The 17,122-nt window shown below is 61.2% G+C and overlaps 1 protein-coding gene across 9 annotated transcripts in view; it reads left to right on the top strand.

Moving 5' to 3' along the window:
* Positions 1-17,122, top strand: part of TNS1 (tensin 1) — a 220,542-nt gene that overhangs the window by 22,520 nt on the left and 180,900 nt on the right. Inside the window, exon 1 of one of the 9 annotated variants that reach the window (XM_084892502.1) lies at positions 8,967-9,137. The exons of 7 other annotated variants lie outside the window; for them this stretch is intronic. In XM_084892502.1, the coding sequence (XP_084748628.1) occupies positions 9,105-9,137 (33 nt within the window). In that variant the 5' untranslated portion in view covers positions 8,967-9,104. Of the gene's footprint in view, positions 1-8,966; positions 9,138-17,122 lie in introns of those variants that run through there. One more of the 9 variants, XM_084892496.1, reaches the window with a different exon arrangement.

Raw genomic sequence — 17,122 nt, 5'->3', positions numbered from 1 at the left:
TGCCCCGTCTCGGGTGGGGGGCTGGGGGGGCTAGGTTCTGGCATGAAGGGGCCTTGCGTTAGGGTCAGGGGCAGCTAGCGGAGAGCCCTCAGCTCCTCAGGAAGAAGTCCCTGCTTACAGCCCCCGAGGCTGTCTGCGTGTCTCCATCCTCCCCGAGGAAGGGGTCAGGGAGACAGCGTTCCAGGAAGAATGGCCCCATGTGGTGCCCAGGGAAGCAGGGCCCAGGCTGCAGACCGCAGGGGGTGGGAGAGTGGGGGAGGGACCTGGCTGGCGCTCCAGCGGCCTGTTGCTGCAGAAGAGGTCCTGGCAGCTCCTCCTCTCCTCTCCTCTCCTCTCCTCTCCTCTCCTCTCCTCTCCTCTCCTCTCCTCTCCTCTCCTCTCCTCTCCTCTCCTCTCCTCTCCTCTCCTCTCCTCTCCTCTCCTCTCCTCTCCGCGTGGCTGGCTGGCTGCCCTCCCAGTTTCTCTGCAGCAACAGAACCAGAGACAAAGCTCATGGCTCCTCTGCACCTCTCCGTGGTATGTCTGCGTGTCTCCTGCCTCTCTCTCTCTCTGTGTGTGACTCCGTTTCTTTCTCCCTCTGTCAGAGGCCAGCACCTCTTTCCCACCTCTGTCTCCTGCCCTCTCCTCAGTTCCACCCCGGACAATATTCCCCAGAGGCCCATTCTGTGCACATCCTCTGAGCACAGCAGAGGCGGAGGAGGACGGTGGCACAGGCAGCACAGAGTGGACAGGGCAGTGGAACCTACCACCCTGAGCAGGAGGCTCCCGCTGGAGCTGTCCAAGCTGGCTCAGCCTCGGAGGCAGGGTCCCTTCCAGCCTGTGGGGCTCTCTCTCCCCTGGCGGCGCTGGGGAGAGGTCCAGGCAGGGGCGTGGGGCGTGGGGCGGGGCAGGGGCAGGGGCAGAGGAGGGCGGTGAGTGGGGACAGCCGGCTCAGGCTGTGTTCAGTGTCCCCATGTGCACCCCTGGGCCCGTGGACTTTTTGGCTTCCGCGGTGGAAGCCGGTGGCTTCCATTTAAGTCAATCTCATTATGCTCTGGGGAGCGATGTGAGGTCTGGAGGGGATCCACGCACGCACCGCGCACGCTCCTACGGGGGCGGGGGGAGCGCAGTGCCGCCGCGCCTGCCCGGCAGGTGGACACGGCGCCGCGCCCTCCCCGCGCCTCCCAAGTCCCCGGTGCCGGTGCCGCCCCCCAGCCCCCGGGCAGCAGGCGGCCGGGGCCAGCGCCCCCGGAGGGGAGGAGAGGGAGCCGCGGAGGAAGTCCCGGAGGGCGGACGCGCCTCCCGCAGGGGGTTCCGGGGAGATGGAGGCACCGCGGGGTCGCCCTGCTGGGCCCCCACCGTGCTCCTCGAGCTCCTCCTCCTGCTCCTCCTGCTCCTCCTCCTCCCCCTCCTCCCCCTCCTCCTCCTCGGGGTAGAGCGATCCAGAGGAGGATCTGCCCGGCGGGCGGAGGATCCGGGACGCCCCGGGGCAGGGCTCCGGTCTCCCTCCTCGCCCGCCCCCCTCGCACCCAAACCCGCTCCCTCCGCTCCCGCGGCGGCCGGTCCTCTCCCCGCGGCCCCGCGCCCGGGGCACCCCCTCGCCAGCATGACCCGGCTGGGCTGGTGCTTCTCCTGCGTGATCGGATGGGGCAAGTACCTCTTCTCCTGCCTCCTGCCGCTGCGCCTGTGCCTCCGCAGCCAGGTAAGCGCCCGCCGCCTGCACCTGCCCGCCGCCCCGGCATCTCCCCCGCAGACCCTGCCCCGCCCGGCGGGACCCGTCCCAGCCCGCCGGTCACAGAGTTTGGGGACTCCCGAGCTCCTTCCACGCCGGCCACACCGGTGCGTCCACCAGGGGGAGTGGCCGCCTTCCCCGCGCTCAGCCTCCCTGTCCATCCGAGTCTGAAGCCTGGAGGAGAGCACGGCGTCTGGGGGAGGCGGTGGAGATTGGGGGACAGGGGGCCTGGGGGCTTCAGCATCCGCCCCATGTCTGTGAAAGGGGGGGCGAGTTCCTGGGTCCCCACTGAGAACCCAGCATGAGAGCTGGGCACTAACAGCGAGATGGAGATGGGGCTGAAAGGGTGAGGGGATTCCCATCTATTTAAGGGGACAGAGGACCCCGGGAACGGGACGGGAAGAAGAGGGGGGCTGGGGCCCCAGGGTGAGGCAGCAGCTGGCGTAGTTGGTGAGGAGGGGTCTGGGGGGACCTGCGGTGCTGCGGGGTGGGGTGGGGGGCCCCGGGTTGGCCACCTTTCTCTCTGGGATCCTCGCAGAGAAGATCATAGACAGTGCCTTCAGGGCGCATGCATGTGTGTGTGTGTGTGTGTGGGGGGGAGGCAGAGGTGGGGGCATAGCTGACTCAAAGAGTAAGGAACTGGGAAAACTGTGTGTAACCTCAGATTCTCCCCCAGGGGCAGAGAGAACCCCAAGAGCATGACCTTGAGCTCCAGGAGGCCTTCTGAGGGACCGGGGTCCTGGCTTTCGGGTCCCCTGTCCTCTCCTGTCGGGAACCAGGGGGCCTTGTCATGGGAGGGGGCTGGAGCGCCTCTCTGGTTAAGAGGGCCAGCTCTGAGCCAGTCTGCCCGGCTCTGCCATTCACGAGCTGTGCACCTGGACAAGCGACCGAGTCTGCTGGACCTCAGTGTGCTCTGGCGTAGAATGGGCTGGTCTGAGGATTAAATGCATTTAAAGCATTCACCAAGGTGCCCACTCCATAGCAGGTGCTCAGGAAGAACCAGGGACAGCCTGATTGTGATGATGATGTCTTTTCAATGCGGTCACCTCCTGCAGACCGCAGGCAGGCCAGACCTGGGTAACGGGAGGGGAGGGTTTCTCCCAGGATCTCTGTTCCCATCCTATGGATCCCCCCACTCCGCGAGAAGCCTGCATGGTCAGCTCCTCCTCCCCGGGGCTGCCCCGGGCCTCAGTTTCCCTCTCTGCCCCTCCGCAGTGGGGAGAGGTGCCAGCCAGCAGGCTTCCGCCCCGGGCGCCCACAGGGTGTGCTGAGATCCAGCACATTGCACCGTCCCCGGGATTGGCTGGGAGGCAGGCGCTGCACTGAGGGCCGCGGGGCCGGAGTCCGCCTCCCAGTGGGCTCTGAGGTCAGATGCCGGGCCGTCCGGGCTTTCAGATTTGAGAAGAGGCAGCGGGAAATGGCCACGCAGGACCAGGTCAGTGGTGCCCCAGGCAACTTAGCCATCTATCCCCCCCTCGTGTGCAGAGGCCGAGGATGACCCAGCCGATGGGCCAGGATTCGAGCTGCGGGCTGGCGGGGAGGGCCTTCCGCCTGCCTTTGAGGTCCCGAGTCAGGCAGGGAATTAGAGCTGGGGAAGGGATCAGGATCACTGGGTCGGACTCTGGGGAGGATTTTATTAAAAACTGTTGGAATTAGGCCCAGACACTCCCCCGGCCCAGGATGCTGGTTGGGGGAGGCAAGGGGAGGGGGTGTGAATGATACTCCTTCCTGTGTCAGTGGGGGAACTGAGGCTCAGACAGGGCCTGGTGGGAGCCTGCCAGGGAACATCCAGACTGAGGAACAGCCATGGGCATGGGGCCGGGGCGGACCTCCTCTGCCCACAGGCTGCTCTGGTGGGCTCTCGGGCGAGTGCCCTTGCTTTGGCCCAATGCTTCTCACGCCGGGCTTGACGAGAGGAGCAGGGACAGGACTCAGTGTCCACTACATCCCGGCTGTCCTCCTGCGCAGTGAGTGTCCTGTGTGGTGAGCGGCCTGTGCAGGGGCACACGAGGCTCCGCCGGGCTCTGGGTGTCCCGAGCTCGGAGGCTGAGTGTGTACGGCGAGCAGGTGATGTCACCGGGCTCCCCTGTGAGCGGCAGGTGCCAGGCCCTGTCCTCACTCAATCCAGGGCCCCGCGTCTAGCCAGGACTATGGTTTTCCCGTTGGCTTTTCTGGAGTCACTGGAGAGCCAGTTGGTTTCATCCTGACCCATGTGGCAGCTCTGTCCTTTGTGTCCCTCTGGTCCTCCCCCTGCCCTCTGGCATCACCCCCTGACCCAAGCCAGACCCGGGCCTGAGTAGCTGGTTTCTTTCTGAGGCCGCAGCACCAGCCCGTGGGTGAGGACCGGGGAGCTGGTAACACATCACCACGCTATGGGACTGGAGTAACTATTGCTGAGGCGCAACAGGGAATCCTTGGTCCCTGCGAAGTGTGGAGCCAGATGCCCCGAACTCCATTCTCACGCCTGTGAGCTGTGTGACCCTGAGCAAGCTGCTGTGCCTCTCTGGGCCTCAGCTGCTGCGTTTGTGAACAGGGAGCCGGTAGGAGGCAGACACGCAGAAGCACACTAACTGCCTGTCTGCAGCGGGTAGAGAGGCAGAGTCTGAGGGGGCAGAAGGTATAGATACGGTTGCCAAGTGCTTTGGTGCCAGATCCCTGTTCCCCATGCTTTTGGCATCTGCAGTTGGACATTGGGGAGGAGCCCCAGCGCCGGCTCGACACCCCCTTATTGGATGGGGGGCCCCCGGGGCTGGCTGGGAGGAAGGCTTTGGTGTGTGCCACCCAGGGTGGAGGGCAGTGGGCTGAAGGGTTGGCTGGAGAAAGCTGAGGGCATGATGGTGACTGGACAGCAGGCGCTCAGGCAAAACATCTAGAGCCACCAGGGAGCCAGCGGGTCTCACCCTGACCCACGCGGCAGCCTGTCCTTGTTGGACCTCCGTGTGCTCCCTCCCGCGCTCCTCCTCCGCCCCAAGCTGGACCTGGCCTGGGCAGCAGGAGCTTCCTTCCTGGCACTTCCTGCCCACCCCTCTCTCCACTGCAGCTGTCACTGTGAGATGAGGGGGCTGGACGAGGTGAGGGGTGCCCCAAAGACCCCCCCCCCCCCGCAGACCGTGTGTAATTTGGTAGGCAGAATGGTTTTTTAAAAAAGAAAACGCCAACATTTTAAAATATACATTTTTCTCATATATTTTTAAAAAATATATATTTTATTGATTTTTTTTTTTTTTTCCAGAGAGGAAGAGAGAGGGCTAGAGTTAGAAACATCGATGATAGAGAAACATCGATTAGCTGTCTCTTGCACACCCCTACTGGGGATGTGCCTGCAACCAAGGTACATGCCCTTGACCAGAATCGAACCTTCAGTCTGCAGGCCAATGCTCTATCCACTGAGCCAAACCAGTTTCGGCAACAGGAAGAACTTTTTGATGGACAAGTGTCAAATGATAGGCAGGCTGAATAGGAGGGAGCTGGGCCGTGGCCTCAGACAGTTGTGGCATCACAGACGGTGGGGCTGGAAGGGACCGTAGTGATCGGCTGCTGGCCATTTTGAAGGTGAAGAAACTGAGGCCAGGAGGGCGGAGTGCCAGGCTGAGGCATACAAGGCCATCACCTTCATTCCTCCCTTTCCGCTGCCTCAGTGCAGCCAGCTTCGGGCCCAGGGCCAGCCCCGGAGCCTGCAGTCTGGACTGCTTCTTCAGCTGGCCGCTGCCCGGGGGCCGGAGGGCTCTGTGTGCGAGGGGAGCGTGGAATGACACACAGACCTGCCGCAGCAATGGCCAGGGCAGGGGCGGTGGTGCACAGGGTGGTGGTGGGTTCTGAGGCCTTTGGGATTTCAGCCCAGAAACCCAGCCAGCCCACCAGCGGGTGTCTGCTGTCTGCTGCGTGTGGAACCCTGTCTAGGCAGGGTGGTGTACCCCAGGATGAGTGATACAGAAACCCAGCCAGCCCACCAGCGGGTGTCTGCTGTCTGCTGCGTGTGGAACCCTGGCTCAGGCAGGGCGGTGTACCCCAGGATGAGTGATACTCCGGCCTCTGGAGAGTTTGCAGCTTGCGAGAGCTCAGGTTAGGGGAGTGGGGGGGAGACGGTGCTGAAGATGAGTTAAACGATGTTTCTAACTCTCTCAAAGGTGTGCAGGCTAAGTACCCAAAGGCTTTTGAAGGGGGCCGAGGGGAAGAGAAGAAAGGTTTGGGGAGGGGATAGTAGATGGTAAGAGTAGAAAAATTCCTGCCAAGACCGGTTTGGCTCAGTGGATAGAGCATCGGTCTGTGGACTGAAAGGTCCCAGGTTCGATTCCGGTCAAGGGCATGTACATTGGTTGCACATCCCCAGTAGGGCAGCTGGTCGATGTTTCTCTCTCATCGATGTTTCTAGCTCTCTATCCCTCTCCTTTCCTCTCTGTAAAAAAATTGATAATATATATAATATATATATTTTTCTACTAATATATATATATTTTTTCTACTAAGTAGAAAAATATATATATATTAGTAGAAAAATATATTTATTATATAATACATATTATATAATATATATTATACAATATATATAATATATAATATAGATATATAAAATATATATTATATATAATACATATATTATATATAATATATATAAGTAGAAAATATATATATTAGTAGAAAAAATATCTATATATTAGTAGAAAATATATATATATATTAGTAGAAAAATATATATATATATTAGTAGAAAAAAAAATATATTAGTAGAAAAATTCCTTAGGACCCATTGATTGATAGATGGATTCATTCCTTTTTCAACTATGTCAACCTTCTGTATGGCAGGCTCTGGGGATGCAAATCACGGACACGTCCTTGCCTAAGACACTTTCTCTGTGGGTGAGTGGGGGAGGGGACCCCAGACTGCGGAGGATAAATAATAGATCACAAGCTTGAAACAGGGCCAATAAGTGTAGTTAGAGACACCTCAGAGGGAACATTCAGCAGGGAAGACGGTTGTTAGGGAGCAGAGTGGCTTCCACACCATTGGGTAAGACACAGGAGGGACCTCCATAGGAGCAAAGAGCGGTGGGAGCCTTCTGGGGTCAGGATCCCTTCCAGAGGACCCCTTGCCCAGGGTCCTGCGCTCCCATCTCACCTCCAGCTGAGAGGACTGGGGAGGGAGCTGGCCTGGGGGCCACAGGGCCCCCTGGGCTGGATGGGAGGCCAGGCAAGTTGGTGTTACTGTGATTGGTCTTTGCTCTCATTTTGCAGCATTTCTGGGAAGCTGCGAGGTGATTTCTCAGAACCTCCAAGACAACTGCAGGGAGGAGGCTGGCAGGGCTGGGGATGGTGGCTCAGGAGCCGGCTCAGGCTCTCAGAGAGGCCGCCAGAGGCCGCTCCTCCCTGCCCGCCCTCTGCTCTAGCCAGCGGACAGGGGAGTTTGTGGGAGTGGACATCCCCAGAGGTGGCTGCGGGGGCCAGTCACATGGGGAACACTGGTCCATTTCAGTGTTGGCTAAGCTGCCAGCTGAGCCCCAGCAGGCGTAGATGGGGGTCCTGAGGGGCACGGCCATCTGGCAAGGGAAGCAGGCAGAACCATCGGCAGCCTCAGGCCTCTGCAGCAAGACGTGGAGCGATGTGAGAAGGGACCCTGGTCCTGCACCCTATCTCCTTTATCAGGGCAAAGGCTCTTCACGGAGGGCGGGAAGGGCCAGAGGAGAGACTTGCTTCAGTGTCTCCTGACTTTTCAGCATCACCAGGCGACAGAGTGCCAGTCCCCTGAGCAGGGCACCACCTGCATGACCACATATCATGGCCTTTCTCCAGACCAGGTGTGGATGCTCCCTCTCATCCCCGGGGGCGCCCTGCCATCCCAGGTAGAATTCTTGGCTGGACTGTGGGGTGGAGCCAGCGCTCCTGGGAGGCAGGTCCACCTGAGGGGACTGAACCCTGGGGCTGCACTGTGTGTGGTGCGGACAGACAGTGACGGGCCCGCTCCTGGGTGAGGGGGGAGAGGCAGCGGCTGGGTAACTGTAGTACCTGCGGCCTGGGGCACGCACAGCACCCTCCGGCGTCTGCATCGGAGCGCAAACAGGAGGGCTCTCCTGCCAACTTACTCAATCGGAGAAAACGGCCTCAGAGTGCCTCCTCTGGGTGCGGCCCTGTCTTTGGCCTTTTGTGTGTTTATGTGAATTGGACCGTGTGTCCTGGTGTGTGTGTGTCTACAGAGGGGGTGGGGCTGAGCCTTCTCGTCCTCCCCTGGAGAGCTCCAAAAAGCAGGACTGGTGATTCACCAGCTCCACCCACCCTGTCTTGGTCCAGCCAGGCCGAACGCCCGCCGGCGGGGAAGTTTTTTGAGATGTGTGTGTGGGGATCGAGACGGTGAGGGCCGGGGCAGGTTCTGTTGGCTCTCTCTGCAGAGCTCCCCGGGAATCCATTTGGATCCTGCACCCCTTTTCTCCCCACCCTCTGGACCCCGGCCCTTGTCCCCTGAGGGAAAGGGTAGGGGGAGAGGAGGGCCCGTGAGCAAGCCGGGGACAGACTGTGGGGAGAAGCAGGCAGCGGGGCGGTGGGAGGTGAAAACCGGGCCCTGGGAGGGGGGAGAGGGGAGGTGGAGGAGGAAGTGGGGAAATGCAAACCAAATGTTGGCCCAGGGCACAGGCAAGAAAAACAGACTCTCGCGGGAGCCAGAGCGGGGCTCCCTTTAGGAAGGGCAGGAAGGGCTGGGACAGATGTTTGGAGAAAAGAAAGAAGGAAAAAAAGGAGGGGGGAAAAAAAACTGGAACAAAATGCACAGCCTGGGGGCTGGGACATTCTCCCGCAGTCTCAGGCCTGGCCTCTCCTCCGGTGTGAAGACCTGTGGCCGAGTGTGTGCAAACGAGCGTGTGTTCCACAGGCAGGAGGGCCCGCGTGTGTCCTTTGAGACGGGACGGTGCCCAGGAGCCCCGGGGGGGGCAGTGCAGCCCGTGCTGTCCTCCGTCTGTCTGTCCATTCATTGATGTTGGGGTGGAGGGCGCTGCAGCGAGGAGGGCGGACTCCAGCCCCGCCCGCAGCAGGTCAGGAGGCGGAGAAGCTGGTGGCTCACAGGACGTGTATGTCTGGGGTGGGGGTGAACACGGGGGGGGGGGGGCGTCTTTAGTAGTTTTCCCTCTGCCCTGTCTCCTTCACACCCCCTGCACAACAGGGCTTTTGCCTCCCACCGCCACCAGTGGAGCCCGGAGGAGGGAGGAGACAGGAGGCTGGGACAAGGGGGTGGAGTGGGGTGGAGGAGGGAGGGGGAGCTGGAGGCAGGCAGGGCCAGAGGCCCACAGATGCTGGCTACGCGGAGCAGCAGCCTGGGACTCAGAGCTTTCTTCCGCCTGCTCGAGGGTCTGTGAGCTCGAGAGGGTGGTCTGCAGGCCCCGGCCGTGGCCTGCGCGCAGGGCCCCCGAAGATGACATGGATCTGTCTGTCCTGCATGCTCTGGGTAGGTCTGGCTGCGTTCGCTGGGGTGCTGCGCCCCCAGCCCCTTATCCTTCGTCTGAGAGGCCGTGTTTGTTTTTTTTTTTTTTTTGGGGGGGGGGGGTTGGTTAGGTGGTGGTGGGGTCTCTCTGCCCCTCCGGACAGAAGGACAGACAGACTCGAGCAGACCCTCAGCCTGTGTCCTTCCCCATCAACAAGGCCCAGGCTCTGCCCCGTTCCCTGTTCCCACCGCACGGCCCTCACCCCCAGCGAGACAGGAGCTGTAAGAAGCAGGAGGCCACCGGAAAGTGTCTTTTTTTCGGAGCCCCTCCTGCCCTTCTGCTGCCCCCTTAGCTGCTCAGCCTGAGCTTGAGAAGGGGCACTGGTGGGACCCTGAGGGATAGGGAGACTCTGACTTCGACAGTGAAAGAAAGCTGTTCTGGGGAGAGTTCTGCCTGATTCCGTCCCTTCTATCCTTTTCTGGACCCAATTTCAGCTTCTGCTTGTTACCAGCCCTTCCTCCATAGCCCTTACCCCCCCACCCCTTGCTCTGGAGGCAGCCATGGCCTCCTCTTCCTCTCTCCTTGTTCCGAGGTCCAGGAAGGCATGTGTGGGGGCGAGGATGCCGAGCGGGGGCAGGCAGGGTCCGGGGCCACATGGGGAGGGTGAAGTCCTGAGGCCAGGCAGGGCAGAGTGGGCTGGGAGGGTTTACCGCCGCAGGAGGGGCGGGGGCGGGGGCCGGAGACCCCTCAGAGGGGCTCCCGCTGTCTCTGCGAAGGCATGCACAGGGGTCAGGAGGGCGGGAAGTCACCCCTGGCCGAGGTTAATGCTGGTTTCTGGGGGAGTGATGGCTGGCCTGGGGGAGGGGGCTTCAGGCCAGGGATCCAGATGTGGCCTTTCCCGCCCATGCCCTGTTCCACCCGTCCTCGGCGGGGCCCTCTGCGGGCCGGGCGAGCTCAGGCTGAGGACAGGGTGGGCGAAGGGACTTGGGCAGAGGAGGGAAGGGTGGGGAAGGGGCTGGTGAGGGGGTCTGGGCGGAGCTGGGGCTCGGGTGGGGAGGGGTCTGACTGGTAGCTTGGCGGTGCCTGGACTGTCCCGCACAGAGGAGGCAGCAGTGGTTTGCCGGGCTGGTGCGGACATCTGTAGAAGGGGTCCTTGGCCACGTCCGCCCTCCAGGCTCTCTTCCCTGAGGCGGTCTGTGAGGGAGCCCGCAGTGAGGAGGGCAGCCGTCAGACTTCCAGGGGTGATGTGCTGCTGAGGCTGGAGGAAGGGCCACGTCTGCTGAGGGGCCATGGGAGGATTGCTTCACCCTGGGGAGCCTCGGTTTTGCCATGGGCGGAATGAAGACAGGGGGAGGGAGTCGCTGAGAGGTGGGCATGAGCGCCCTACGGATGCTCCGGCCCTCCTGCAGCGTGGGGAGAGGGGCCAGGGACCCGGGGAGATGTGGATGCCACCACTGGGCTTCTCTCACCTCACTCCTGGTGCCATCCCACCTCTGTCCCTCCCCAGCTCCATGGCGCAGCCTGGTGGGAATGGGAAGAGGCTGGGGGTAGCGGGCTGGCAGAGGGGTTGTGCCTGGATGCCCATCGTCAGGGTGAGCCGGAGTTTGGGGACATGCGGACCGGACAGATCCGGGCCCAGTTCTGGCCATGCCAAGGTTCCTGTCCTCTCCGCCAGCTGTCCAAGGCAGTGGGCCAGCCACCTCCTTCCCTCCTGGGGGGCCTCAGCGGGGTGTATATTTGAGGCAGGCAGTGCGTAGATGGCACCAGTTATGGAAAGGGGGTGCGGAGGTCCTGGAGACTTGGCCCAGGGGCTGTTTCCGTCCTGATAAGCACCTGGTGTCGGGAAGTGAGTGGACCTTGTACCAGATGGCAGCCTTGGGTAAAACATCTCCTTTCCTGAGCCTCAGTTTCCTGCTCTGTAATGTGGGAGAATAATGCACATCTTCAGTGGCAGGGGCAGGGAGAGGGGGATGCATGCCGAAAGACAGGTGCCGGGCACATAGTGAGTGCTCAGTAAGTGCTGGTCCCTGCCCTGCTCTGACCCCTGCTCTTTGGCTCGTGGGACCCCCATATCCTAGATCTCATGTGAGGGGAGGGTGTCCCTGGGATGGCTGTTGTGGGACAGAGCTCCCCCAACCCCAACCCCCAGGCTCCTGACCTCCCAGAGACTCTGCCTCACTGTTCTGGGGCCAAGAACTGAGTGGGCCTGTGGCCTCCGGGAGGTAAATGGAGGCACGGCCCGGAAGAGAGAGGCCCCAGTGTGAATGCCTGTGTGTGTGTGTGCACGTGTCCCTGGGCGGGGACAGCTGCAGCCCTTCCGTCCCAGTGATGTGTCTGCAGTGCACGGTTCTAACAAGCTCTAGGAATAAAAGCACTTTATTAGCCGAGGAGCACAGGGATATATTATGCATAACTCGATTTTCTCAGCGATCGCTCCCATTTGCCATTAACATATTCAAGGATGGCTTATTTAGAAAATAATTACATGCCTATTCATCGAGGGTTTTGGTGCGCTGATGGCTCTTCCTTTCAGAGAGGCCCGCCCCCTCTTAGGACCTGGGAAGGGGCATATGAGGGCGGGGCTGAAAGGGCCGCGGGGCTGAAAGGGCCACGAGGCAGCCCTGGGCCAAGTGCCCCAAGCAGCCGCGTGGCCCCCGGCTGGACACTGGCCTTCCCTGGACCTCACAGCAGCTTGGCCGTTATCCTCCGAGGCCACTTGCAGCTGCAGACGATGAAGTGTTCTCTCTGCCGGAGCTGGTGTCCTGCCCAGGAGTGAGCGCACACTGTTGTCAGGAGGGTCCCCGTGAGCCCCCGATTCCTGGGGTGTAGTTCCTGCCACGTCGTCCCCAGTCTGACCCCTGGCCCTGAGCGCACCCTCTCCGGAGTGTCCCTGGCCTGAGCGGGCCATGTCCAGCGGGGCCTGTGGGAGCCAGGCCGGGCTGCAGGGCACTCACCGGGGTCTAACACGAACGCTCTTGTTGCAGCGTTTTCCAGAGGGACATTGGGGGCACCGAGGCGGAGACACGCTGCGCTGGCTCTCGGCAGTGTCTGGAGGAAGTATGTGTGCTGGCCCGGAGCACGGCGCCTGGGCTCCATCCTGGCCTTGCCAGTTGGCAGCTGTGTGAGCTTAGGCAAGCAGTTGACATCTCTGTGCCTCGGTTTCCCCATCTACCTAGAGGGATGCTGGGTTTTAAGTGAGCTAGTGCCCATATGCATTTAGAAAAGCGTCTCGCACAGTGAGAGCTTGAGAAATGATAGCTCTCATTATATGGTGCAGTAAGTTAGAGTTAGAATGAGCAGCTGACCTGCTGCCTCCCACCTACAGCTGCCCCTCCAGGGAACACTCCGGGGCAGGGCCTGTGGGACCATGCAGAGGGGGTCGTAAGAGAAACCCCGGGAAAGGCAGGCACTTGTGGGCAGTGTGCACGGTGGGCAGAGCTCAGATTCTGAAGTGAGCCTGCCCGGCCCAAATCCTGGCCCTGCCACTTAGGAGCAGTGTGTGCGTGTGCGTGCGTGCGCGTGTGCATGTGTGTATGCATGTGTGCGCGTGTGCGAGCGTATGCATGTGTTGAGTGTGTGTGTGTGTGTGTGAGTGTGTGTGTATATGTGTGGGAAGTTATTTAACCTCTCTTTGCCTTACTGTGGAGTGGTGTGTGTGTGTGTGTGTGTGTGTGTGTATGTGTGGGAAGTTATTTAACCTCTCTTTGCCTTACTGTGGAGTGGTGTGTGTGTCTGCGTGTGTGTGTGCGCGCGCACGTGTGTGCGTGCGTGTGTGTGTGTGTGTGAAGTTATTTAACCTCTCTTTGCCTTACTGTGGAGTGGTGTGTGTGTGTTTGTGCATGTGTGTGTGTGTGTGAAGTTATTTAACCCCTCTTTGCCTTACTGTGGAGTGACGTGTGCATGCGTGTGTTTGTGCATGTGTGTGTGTGTGAAGTTATTTAACTCTCTCTGCCTTACTGTGGACCATTTCACTTGACCCTCACTGCAATTCTGTGGCAGGCGGGGACAGCTAGTTCCAGGTCTCAGTGGTGGTGAAAGGGACTCCTGCCCAAGCCGCATGGCCTTCGGGTTCCTGCGAAGAGGAAGGCTGTGGGCTGGGGCATTGGAGCGCTGTGGGGAGGGGACTGCTAGGAAGCAGCCGGGGGAGGGCATGGCCTTGGGGAAGGGCTGTGATGGAGACGCCATCCAGCCTTCCAGCCATCTAAGCACCCACCCCGGACCTCACATCCACCTCCCAAAGGGACCTGGAGTGCCGGCTTCCTTCCGGAAGCTCCCGGATGCTGGGCTGAGGCTGGCGGTTAAGATTAGATGGGCTGACCCAGAGGGACCTCACCTGGCCTGGGGGAGAGCAGAGGTGTCAGGAAAGACCTCTTGGAGATGAACTTTAAACTGCATCCAACAGTGAAGCTGAGAGCTTGGTAATGCACGAGGAGGAAGTGAGAATGACTGAGGATGGCTGAGCCTTTGGATGGATGTTGTAGCTGCCAGGTCTTCTCCGGAAGGCCCCTGACAGGCCGCTGCTGACAGCATGTGGGAAATAGTGGCTGTGCGTGGTTAGGACTTGGGACCCTGCCTCCCACAGGCCCGGGTTTGAGTCTTTGCTCCCCCGCCTTTCCGTGTGCCTCGTGTCCCAGAGCAACGCCCCGGCCTCATGGCAGGACGGCGTGAGGAGTCCGTGAGGGAGCAGCGCACTAATGAGGCTCAGACTGTGCCCCCTCTCCCCAGCTCTTTGGGCACAAAGAGGGACTAGGAACCCGAGGCTCAGAAATGTTGGGACATAGTTTATGAAGGAGCCGGGGCGGGGGCGGGGGGAGGGGGGAGGGGGGGGAATGAGAGCAGGATGCTGGGGAGAGACCATCGAGTCCAGGAACTGGTCACCAGATGGAACCCTGAACTGCCAAGTCTCCACGTGCTCCTCCGTCCCCCGGGAGGGACTTAGTTCCACTCTTCACTGAGTCCTGCAGAGATCAGTGAGGAGTGGTACTGATCCTGCGGAGACCCAGGCCCGTTCAGGGTCAGAGAGCTTTCCTTCTGTCCATGACGCCAGCACCTATGTCTGCGGCTGGTGGGAGGCTGGCCCCAGGCGCTCCCCCGGAGGGCGGGTCAGGGGGAGCAGGGTGTCATGACACAAGGGGACACGTGGCAACAGCTCCGTTGGATTCGCCCCCTCAGACACAGGGGACGTGGAGCGGAAGTACTGCCGGCATGGGCCACCCGGGCCGGTCCAGGGCACACACAACAATGGCAGCAGGAAACCCAGGCCATGCTTACTGTGTATCAGGGGCCGTTCCACCTGCTTTCCAGGCACCGTCTCCTGTGACCTTCACAGCGACCGGTGGGTGTTGCTATCATTAGCCCAATGAACAGCCTAGTAAAGGGAGGCAGACAGGGGTTACCCAACTTGCCCGGGGTCACCTAGCTGTGTGGGGGAGCCAGGGGAGTCGGATTGCACGGAGGGCTTTGATGGGGCACCGAGGTGCCTGCCACCGGGGACAGGAAGGGGTGTCTGGGGTCACCAAGCCTGGATCATGAGGAAGTGAGCAGACGGAGGCACCCTGGGGGACATTCTGCAGCACCTGCGGGCACTCTTCAAAACACTGGTGCCGTAAAAGAGAAATCCAGAGAGGGAACAGCGGGCCTGGGGTAAGGCCTGGGAAAGAAACCCAGCAGCTAAATGTAACACAGGGTCTTCATTGGGTCCCGAGTCCAAAACCAAAACCAAGACCAAGACCCCGCTGGAAAGGGGAAATTAGCGACCAAGGACCCGAATGTGAGGTAGGACGGCCTGCTGCTGAGCTTCCCCCAGCGTGCCGATCGCACTGGGGCAGGGGACAGACTGGAGAAAGAGAGAGCAGGCCACTTGCTAATGACGGGGGAGTCCAGGGGAAGGGCACACGGGAGTTCATGTTTTCAGGAGCTTTTAGCTTTGGAAACAGAAAATGAAGACGGCGGTGGGGAGGCTGATTCTGACAGTGGTGGCGGCGAGGGGTGGTGCCCGGGAAGGCCTTCGAGGAGGCCTAGAGGCTAACAGCCGAGGAGGGAGGGAGGGCGTCCTGGGAAGAGGGGAAGCAGAGCAGAGGCTCGGAGGTGGCCGCCTGGCCCGAAGCTGGGGAGTGGGTGCGGGGGAGGGAGAGGGCAGGGTGGCTGGGTATGGGCTGGCGCCAGGGAGTGCAGGCTGTATCCTGGACGTGTGTGTGGGGGCATTTTGGGGTGAAAGATGGTCTGTACCCTCAGAGAGCTACGCTCCTTAGCGGCTTCGTAGAGGACGTATGAGGGCCCTGTGTCGGGGGTCCTGGTGGCTGTGGCAACAGTTCTGGGCAAACACTGACAGGGCTCCCAGGAGGCGAGGGCAGCAGAATGAACAAGCGCAGGAGGCAGGAGAGAGTGTTTAGGAAGCAAAACTCAGAGAGTCTGGCAGCTGGTTTGATTGGAGGGTGGAGGGCAGGGAGGAGCTGAGAGTGATTCAGAGTTTTCCACCCGGGGTGACCAACAACACCCCGGCCAGCACATTAGCGGCGGGGGGACTGTGTGTGGGGATGGGGTGGGTGGGGAAGGAACACTGGTGTGTATGAGAAGGTGAGGTGGGGTTGGGCAGCTTGCTTTTGAGGTGCTCAGGGGACGGCCAGATACAGGCCCACCTCTCCATGGCGAGTCCAAGTCTCACCCCTAGAAAGGATGGCTGATGCCAACCAGGCCCTGGCCTCGCACCCAGCCTGAGGCGATGAGACAGCGAGGGCTGGGGGCCAGGAGGCAGGGCGAGGGGCGCTGACCCTCCAGGGCTGCCCCAGGCCTGCGTTGTGGGGACTCTTTCACGAGGCTCCCTGGCTCCCAGACACATCATCCAGGGGTCCCAGTGCTGGGCACAGAGGGCCCGGGGCTGTGTGTGTGTGTGTGTGTGTGTGTGTGTGTGCGCGCGGTGCAGGGCTGGGGAAGGTCCTTGGTGCAGAAGCAGGAGTTCCTGAGCTGAAGGACCCCCGGGTTATCGTCCCTCCTCCCCACCCGCACGCAGCTCTCCTCCCTGTGGGGCAGGGTGGAACCAACAAGCAGCCTTCCCCATCCCAGGCCGAGGCCTCTTGCCAAGACTGTCCGAGCCAGATGTGCCACACCCCGCTGGCGGGACGTGCTTCTGGCAGGCCCGCTGGGCTGCGTGGAGGCGGGAGGGGAGGACCCCTGGGGGCCGGGAAAGCCCTCTGCTGCTGAGTGGGCTGGTCCCGGGCCAGGCTCCGGGCTTCAGGATGGGGCGGGATGCCTTCCGGGCTGGGCCCACCTTCCTCATCCGGGTCCTGCCTCTGGAGGGAGGGGTGGCAGTGCCTCCTCTGCCCCTGCATCCCCTCAGGCCCCTCAGGGATTATTCCAGCAAGAGGGGGGGGGGGGGCTGGGAGTGCTTTGTGAGGCTGCCTGCCTGCCACGTGTCAGGAAAACGGGGTCCTTGTCAGGAAAACGGGGGTCCTTGTCATGGCGAGCCATGGCGCTCTGCCCTTTCTGGCTCCTCACACCCGCTGCCCGTACCTGCAGAGCGGCCCTGGGCAGGGCAGAGAGGCACCAGAACCCTGTTTTCCTCTTTGCCAGGATGTCACCTTGCGATGGTTGGGACGTCTCCCCAGCCCTGCCTCTCACCATGCCTCCCTCTGGCTGCTGCCGCTGGCCTGTGTTTCGCCCTCAGTTACTCTACAGGTCACTTAGGCGCCTCCTTACAAAGACGGCCCCTCAGCTATTTGCGGATCAGAGGCTTAGCCAGCCTGGGCACCCTCCTCCATCGTCCCGGAACCCTTCAGACCCGTGTGGGTGGCCGTTCACCGAGGTCACCAGGCCCCCCTTCTGTGCCCAGGGAAGCCGAGCTGGCGGAGTCCTTACAGGCCGGGGGTGGCCCTGCTGGCCTCCGTTCTGCCCCCGGGGCCCTCCGGCCCCTCATGGAAGGGGCATCGCATTAGACATCTCACTCTCTGCACATGTCAGCGTGCCCTGCCCCCAGCTCCCCACCCCTCCATCTCAAACTGGCCTGCTGTCT

The sequence above is a fragment of the Pipistrellus hanaki genome (assembly GCF_964339955.1).
Source record: "Pipistrellus hanaki genome assembly, chromosome: 8".
NCBI classification, from domain to species: domain Eukaryota; kingdom Metazoa; phylum Chordata; class Mammalia; order Chiroptera; family Vespertilionidae; genus Pipistrellus; species Pipistrellus hanaki.
This window is presented reverse-complemented; position numbering and strand designations above follow the sequence as displayed.